Raw genomic sequence first — 8051 nt, 5'->3', positions numbered from 1 at the left:
GCAGCCTTCTTGCCAAAGGCAGGAATTACAGGAAAGGTACCTGCAGAGGCAGCACCTGGACTTAAAATCTGCAGAAAGCAAACAGGAGGGGACTTGTGCTGGCCTACACCTGGCTTTGAAACCCTTCACCTCTACCTGCCCCACCCCAAAACACAGCAATTAATCTTGCCTTTGGAGCATGAGCAAGCAAGAGCAGGCTGGGACCGAGGGGAGCACAAACCTGCTCCCCTGCAGCAGCGATCCCAGAAAGGCCCCGGAGCTGTGCTAGGGGCAACTAACCTTGTTAGGGCCAGAGGAGCAGTGCTGGCACAGCAGTGGGCAAACCTGTGGTAGATAAGCTGCTGATACACCTCTGCCAGCCGGCAAAGCACCAGGGATGAGGTGAGATGTGGGCAAGAACAGCCCCTTTCCACCTTGGCCTTCAGAGAGCACACAGCTCCCAGCTTAGCCCGGGCAGGGAAAGGGGCAAAGAGCCCTTTCTAACCAAAACCATGAAGCCACTTGGGGCCTAGGTGAGCAATGTTCATGAAATGCAGTTATTCCCATCCCACCAGGTGCCCTAGAGCCTGTCTTAAGAGGAACCACAAGCAATTTTTTCTCAACTTTTTTTATTAGTATTAATTGTGTAAGAAATGCAGCAAGTTTCTCAGCCGTTACTGTGACTCTTATCCTCACATGCAACCCAACCACCATCAGCCTGAAACTGAACCCTTCCAGCACCGAGGACGCAGCGCTGGGCAGACCTGGGGACCAACATGGACAGGAACCCAAGAGCAGGCATAAACTCATGTCTGCTTTCCACAGAAGATCAAAATTTTAATCACCAAAAATCAGCATCAGTTTTCCCCAAGGAATAAGAGTGGTTACAGGTGGGGTATTAGGAGATAACCCACATTTTCTTTCCCTTCCAGCACCAGACCAGGAGAAGGTTTTTCCTCTCACCGTCCCTTGCACCCCAGCACGCAGACATGCCTCACCCAGAACTCCACTGGGGTTTCACGAGAAGAAACTCCCATGATCTCCAGCATTCTGAAACAAGAAGCAGAGGAAGAGTATTGCAACATTCACAACCAGAGATAGGTCTCTTCCACCCAAAGCACCAAGGGCTCAATGGCAGATGCTTCCAACACATGCATAAGCGTTGGTCAGTGAAGAAGATGGCAGGCACAGGGATGCCCTCCCTTCGTGACTGTGCAGCAGGCCCTTGCTGTGGGCCAAAATAGCTTGGTTAAGATGCAACTATCAATATTTCCCTCTTCTCTGCAAGGCAGAGAAACTCAAGAGACCTTCAACATGAGACTTACAGGTGTAAGAACACCATACAGCTACATGGACTTAAACATTAAGTCAACTGACACAGACTGAGGTCAGTTGTGCTGTGAGCAGCTGAGGATCTGCTGTTTCACCTCTGACAAGTATTCATCCACATGCAGGGGGGAAGGAGGGAACGTATCACCGCACATTTCACTTCTAGCTTTGAGGAGGTCTCCACAATCTCACACTTAATTCACTGTGTAAGAGGGGTCTTCCATGTCCTGCTTGTTTTCCCAAGCGGTTTTCTTACCTTTTTTCGGTCTCTTGGAGGAGGGATTTTGCAGCTTCAGGGTCATTCTTCATAAAGGCTTGATACGGAGAGACAGACTCCAAGTAACCAACCACACCAGCAATGGTCATGGGAATTTTGTCAAAGATATCAGTGATTCTAGAAGGGAGACGGGGAAGAAAGGAGCTTTGGCAAGCTAAATCTCAAAGGTAGTGCAACAAGGACAACAGATTGAGGTGGTGGTGAATAAGATACCTGACACCATCAAACATCCAACAGATGGAAACAACATCTGATCGTAGCATTTGGTGGGTCAGGAGCGCTGACGGGCTACTGAAGAAGCAGAGATAGTCCCAGGCATAGTCTAATATAGTCTGTGACTTGAACAGCCCTTTTAATACAGACCTACCTGCAGAGCCCATTCCCCCTCCAGCATCTGGGACACCAGCACCTCTGAAACACCACTGCCAATGCATCCTTTTTGCCTGTGGAGTCAGCCCCTGCCCCATACCTTAGTGGGAAGGCAGGCATTGGCTCCCTGGAGGTCTGGGGCAGGTTCTTTCTCTCACTCCATTTTTCTCCTTCATCTAATAAGTGATCTGCCCAGAAGCCTCAAATTATCATAAACCACCAACTAAAAAAAAAAAAAAAATCTAACCCAAGTCTGCCTCGAGCAGGAAGGGTCATAGAATCATAGAATCATGTAGGTTGGAAAAGACCCTTGGGATCATCGAGTCCAACCATCTACCCTACTCTACAAAGTTCTCCCCTACACCATATCCCCCAACACCACATCTAAGCGACTCTTAAACTCATCCAAGGATGGCGACTCAACCACCTCCCTGGGCAGCCTATTCCAATGCCCGACCACTCTCACTGTGAAGAATGGTCCTTGTCAAAGATAAATGGGTCCTCGCAGCCTTTAGACCATGTTTGCTGGGCCAGTATAGAGCTGCATTAAATCCAACAGGACTGGACGTGCAGCCACCCAGCTCTGCCACAATGAAAGGCATTTGCTGAAACCTGGCAGCTCCACGCTCTGGCACCCCCAGCTCCCTTGTGTTCTTGCTGGGCCAGGGGCAGGGCAGAGTGTTATGGTTTGAGAGAACCCATAACAATCTATTGTCGTTTAGACAATTATTCTATCACCCCATGACCCCTCCCCACCTGGAAAGGGGAATCGGGGAACACAAAGAAACACAAGGGTTGAAATATAAATAAATTTAATAGACTAAGACTGAATAATTAACAACAATACTAAAGAACCAGTATTAATCCCGATACTGATATGAGATATACAGGAATGATACTCAGCCCATTCTCTCAGCAGAAGCTGTGCGCTCCCAGCAGTGGATAGCAAGTATCGGACACTGGGAGCGCAATGGCTTCAGGAGGAAGGGAAGGCCTCAGGGCTCCGGTACCAGGGCAAGGAGTTGTCTGGACCCACTGCCATCAGGGAGAGAGCCAGCTACGCAGCAAACTTTTCTAATTTATATTGGGTGTGACGTTCATGGTATGAAATACTCCTGTTGGCCAGCCTGGGTCAAATGCCCAGGCCTTGCTCCTCCTCGTCCCTGCACCTGACAAGGCTCGAAAACACTAAAACCTTGAATCCCACAGAGCCTGGCTGGCTATAAAGTAAATATTTTCACAAATTCAGATACCAGAGTCTTCTAAAAGTGCCATTTTGCCCAGCATTAGAAGAAAAGTTAGTCCTGTGTCTCTCAACCCAGGACACAGAGCAGCCCCACAGAGGAGCAGAGACACGGTGTTTATCCACTGCAGGTACTGCACCAGGGGGTTTCTGCTCACCTCTTCTTGTCTGGAAACGGCACAGCCTCAAAGATATCTTTGTAGTCTTCCAAGACTTGTTTTACTCTCTCATGCGAGTACTTTAAAAGCAGGTCCCAGGACTGTAAAGACAGCAGATTAAAAAACAAACACAAACCCACTTGAAGCATTCTGTTTCCACTGACTCAGGTTTGCTTGGACCTAGATCTGATGCATTCAGATATATATTGCTTTTGGGGGGATTTTTTTTTTTTTTAAACTCCTTGCATTAAAAATCACCAAAAATCTTGCTCAGTGTCAAGAGTTCAAGCATCCTATTTTATTATAGATATAAAGGTCCTGTCCTCCTCCTTACCCTGCTGTTACTCATAGTGGAATGTCTCCTTTCAGTGAGTTACTAAAACACTCTTTGTCAAGAAACATCACTAAGAAAACCTCTTTCCAAACAGTTGCTACTTCCCATTATTTTCACTCTGATCAGGGTGACAGGAAGAGTCTCTGTGACGATACCAGCCCCCATCCTTTGCTCTGCAGCCCTGCTCTCCACACCAGAGTCTGCCCTATTAATCCTAGTGTCCCTCCTCTTCTCGTTCAGCCAGCCCTAGCACTGCATGGGAGCCACTAAACCCCATCTCAACCTTGTCCCTGTACTTCTCCATCCCCCTGCCCCATCCTCTCCTATTACAGTCCTCTAGATGTAACCCCCCCAAGCCCATCACCTACCTCTCTGCATCTAAGTACTTCCCCCTGCCCAGACCAGGAGGGGAAGCCCCTAAGTTTAGTTTTCACGACCTCACCTCTCTGAAGACTTTGGTCAGCTTTTCAGAGCAGTTTCCGTAGCGCAGACTCATGTCCACAGTGTAGGTGCTGATGGCCACACAGCCACCCGGCTTAACCACCCGGTTCGCTTCTCTCATGAACCTTTCGGTATCAAACCAGTGCGCGGCCGTAAACGAAGTCAGGAGGTCCACTGAGGCATCCTCGAATGGCAGCTCCTCCGCAGGGCACACACTGCAGGGGGGAGAAAAAGGAAAAAAAAAAAAGACAGTAATATGGGAATTAGACAGTAGGATGTGAAGCCAGTGTGTATTTTTTGGAGTTGATGATGACCATGGTTACTCTAAGTCTAGGATAATGCCCATTTACACCAGGAATACCACCAAATGGGGTTTTCTTTGGTGCTGGCTGGCTCTTACAACCTTCATACTCACAAAACACCACCTCCATGTGAGGACCTGAATTTTTCCTTTGGCTGAGCTTGCTTCCTTGACACTCACAGGTAGGAGACACTGGGCGGGGAGGGCACATCTCTGGCCTCCTGGATCTGCGCTTCGCTGATATCTGTTCCCACCACCTTCTTGAAGTGCTCTGCAAGGAAGCGGGTGCCTTGTCCAGACCCACAGCCAACATCCACCACCAGCTCAGCAGGGTTTACTCTCTGCAGGAAGGAGTGGATGCATCTCAGCAGGCAGCCACCCAATTTATGTGCTTTTACCCCCTTCCTTCCTGCAGTGTCCACACAGGAGCATGGCACAACCCATGGAAAGACTCTTCTGTGCCCACATCTTGCCCTATTTATTTATTCTTCCCCATGGCACCAAGCCATGGCACCATGACACTTGCAGCAGGGTAAATATCTTGTTGTTCCCTACAGCCTGGTCATACCCCACTCACCTTTTCCTGCAGGTAGGCGAGGATGGTTTGCTGCAGCTCTTTGCCTGGCGCAAACCTGTATTTCTGGTAGACGGCCGCATGCCCTTTCCCCTCGAACATCTGGGTGGCCATGCTTGGGCGACCTGGCAGGAGGCAGGAAGCCAGGGATCATGACTATGGGATCAGGCTCCTCCTTCCTCCTTAGCTCGTGACCGCAGGCGCTAAAGTCTCCAGCTCCTGGAAGGGCCCCGGGAAGGACTTTGCCCATGAGGCTCCAGCAAGGGAGCGTCAACCTGCTCTCCAAGCATCCCTCCCACAGCTCTAAGCTAATCACAGAAGCAAACCAGCAGTGCCCAACAAGGAAAGGTTTTCAAATCCTACTCCTTTGCTTTCCCACCCACCCGGGTGCCTTCTGAAAAATCACCTTTACAGCTGGAAAATGTGGGAGTTTAGGGGAGGACTGAGCAGAGCATCAGAAAAGCTAACAGCAGAAAAGTTTGGGGGGTTGGGGTTTGTTTTTTTTTAAATGAAATCCATGGTTTAGTATTAGCAACACAGTCACAGCACCTCCACCCTGCGCTTTACCGACCTATCTGAAGGATGCCCCTTTCTGCCCCAGAGATGCTCAGAGCCTCTTTTAAACCCAGAGCCCACGAAACACAGAATCACAGAGTCTTCTTGGTTGGAAGGGACCTTTGAGATCATTGAGTCCAACCAGCAAAAAAAAAAAAAAAAACAAACGCAAACACCAAAACAAAAACAAACGCCCACAACCACACCCCACACCAACCACAAAGAGATACAAACCAACGATCTTGGGCACTAGAGCATGCCCTGAAGTGCCAGGTCTACACGTTTCTGAAATACCTCCAGGGATGGCGACTCCACCACCTCCCTGGGCAGGCTGTTCCAGTGCCTGACCACCCTCTCAGTAAAGTCATTCTTCCTGATATCTAATCTAAACCTCCCCTGCCCCAACTTCAGACCATTTCCTCTGGTCCTGTCATTATTCCCTTGGGAGAAGGGGCCAACACCCACCTCTCTACACCCTCCTTTCAAGGAGTTGTAGAGGGCAATGAGGTCCCCCCTCAGCCTCCTCTTCTCCAAACTGAACATGCCCAGTTCCCTCAGCCTCTCCTCCTATGACTTGTTCTCCAGACCCCTCACCAGCTTGGTGGCTCTCCTCTGGACACGCTCCAGCAGCTCAATGTCCTTCCCGTAGTGAGGGGCCCAGAACTGGACACAGCACTCGAGGTGAGGCCTGACGAGGGCAGAGTACAGAGGCACGAACGAACACACGAACACACACACACACACCCCCCCCCCAAGAACGACAGCCAGAGACCAGCCTGGCCTCGCCGTGGGGCCCCCTTAGCTCCCCCCGCCAAAGCGGCTTTCGCATATACGGCGTTCCCCCCTCCCCTCCTTTCTCCCCCATGAATTTAAACAGCCCCCCCCCCACTCCCACGCTATAAACCGCTCGGTCCCCGGGCTCCGCCCGCCGGAAGGCTCCCGCCCGCATCCTGTTGATGGCGGTGCCCGAGCAGGCGCCGTGCGGGACCGCGGCGTCTGGGTGAGCCGGAGGACAGACACCCCCGCACCCCGCCAGGAAGGCTCCCTGCCCCCTTCTTCGAACCGGCAACCGCAGCCTCTCGCCTCTTCACAGCGAGCGAGGTGGGCAGAAGGGTGCCGACAGCAGCGGGCTTCTCCACGGACGCGCAAACAGCCCGCACCGGGCGGTGAAGGGTTACCGCACCTCGGGATGCGGGGGGAGATGCCGAGCTAGGCAGCGGCTCGGCCGCTAAGCGCTCCCTGCAGCCCTGCCCAAGGCCTTTTTCGGAGCAGGATCCTCCGGGTGCTTTCCATGCGCTCGGAGAAGCCTTCTCCGACCAGGCAGCCCCCTTACCGCCCAGCATCACCCCCCCCCCCCTTACCGCCTGCAGCTCCCGCCCGGAGCTGCTCCCAGCACCAGTGCTCCCAGTCCGGAGCTCCGGGGTCCTCTCGGGGCCGGGGAAGGGCGGCGGGCCCGGGACAGAGGGGAAGGCAAGCGCCGCCCCCGGTACCGCCCGCCCCGGCGGCGGGGGAGCGCGGTGCGGCCCCGGGCAGCGGGACCCGGCTGATCCCCACACCGCCCGGAGCGGAGCGAGAGAGGGGACAAAAGCTGGAAGGCAGCTTCCATCCCACCGAGATGCTGGAGCCCGAGAGCCGAGCCTTCACCTTCACGCGGTTACTGTAGGTGGTAACGAAGGGCAGCTTTCCAGTCGCCCACAAATTGTGGGGACGCTCAGCAGCCCCACACGTACCAGGGACGCAGATGCAAAGGCCAGCAGATACCGTGAGGCGGCAGAAAAACAGGATTCAAACGCTCCGGGCACCCCAAGCCATACTCACAGGGGTCTAGGATGACACTGAAGTCCTGTCGACCAGTAGAAAGAGAAAAAGCATAAACAGAGCCTGTATAACCCCAGCACCAACTCAGAGAGCACAGAGCATGGGTATTTAAGGACTAGGCAGAGCCCCTCCCCTGATTGGGGGCAAGATTTTACCCCTTCACACACTGGAGTAGCGCTTATTACATACAGCTGAAGCCAGCAGAGCCGTGGTTTGCTTTAAGCACATTCACTTCAGTTTGTATTTTGCACAGCACCTGTGTGAATCTATGCTAAGAAGCCCAGCCTTTAAGCCCATCCTAATTTTAAGAGAAATCAGTGGAACTTGCCTTGGGGCTGAAGATGGAGGCCGCCTTGAAGCAGTTTGCCGAATCAAAGCACGGGTTGAAGTTACTGGGCTTGTGTCCAGTCACCTGCTGCTTAATTGTACCAGGGGCACACCTCTTCACCAAGAGAAAACACAACACCAGCACCAAAGGTCACTGTGTTTTCATAACCTGCAGTGTTCTGCAGCGTCTGGCAAGAGTCTGGCTTCTTTGAGGTTTAGATACCCTAATTTTGCCTGTCCTTTGCTGAGAGCATGAATGCAGACAGGAAGAGATGGGTTCCGGGCTTCAGTTATGGGCCCTTTTCCTGACTCTGAGGTCTCCATAGGGCTGCTCTCATGGGCGATG

The 8051-nt window shown here is 52.3% G+C and overlaps 1 protein-coding gene across 3 annotated transcripts; it reads right to left on the bottom strand.

The window, feature by feature from the left end:
- Positions 1 to 597: 597 nt before the first annotated feature.
- LOC141463158 (putative methyltransferase DDB_G0268948) lies at positions 598 to 7038 on the bottom strand. 3 transcript variants are annotated; one of them, XM_074145443.1, is made up of 8 exons: positions 6922 to 6990; positions 6155 to 6248; positions 5009 to 5130; positions 4612 to 4772; positions 4132 to 4345; positions 3356 to 3456; positions 1565 to 1702; positions 598 to 1029 (listed from the first exon to the last, which is right to left on the bottom strand). In XM_074145443.1, the coding sequence occupies exons 3-8, from the start codon at positions 5117 to 5119 to the stop codon at positions 939 to 941; spliced, it is 816 nt and encodes a 271-aa protein (XP_074001544.1). In that variant the 5' UTR covers positions 5120 to 5130; positions 6155 to 6248; positions 6922 to 6990; the 3' UTR covers positions 598 to 938. The 3 variants fall into 3 exon arrangements, with proteins under 3 accessions (XP_074001544.1, XP_074001542.1, XP_074001543.1); XM_074145441.1 differs by lacking the exon at positions 6155 to 6248 and having other exon boundaries at positions 6922 to 7038; XM_074145442.1 differs by lacking the exon at positions 6922 to 6990 and having other exon boundaries at positions 6155 to 6483.
- Between the last annotated feature and the right edge of the window lie 1013 nt (positions 7039 to 8051).

Source organism: Numenius arquata, chromosome 3 (assembly GCF_964106895.1).
Source record: "Numenius arquata chromosome 3, bNumArq3.hap1.1, whole genome shotgun sequence".
Classification (NCBI taxonomy): Eukaryota; Metazoa; Chordata; class Aves; order Charadriiformes; family Scolopacidae; genus Numenius; species Numenius arquata.
The sequence above is the reverse complement of the archived record's forward strand: the minus strand, read 5'-3'. Positions and strand labels throughout refer to the sequence as shown.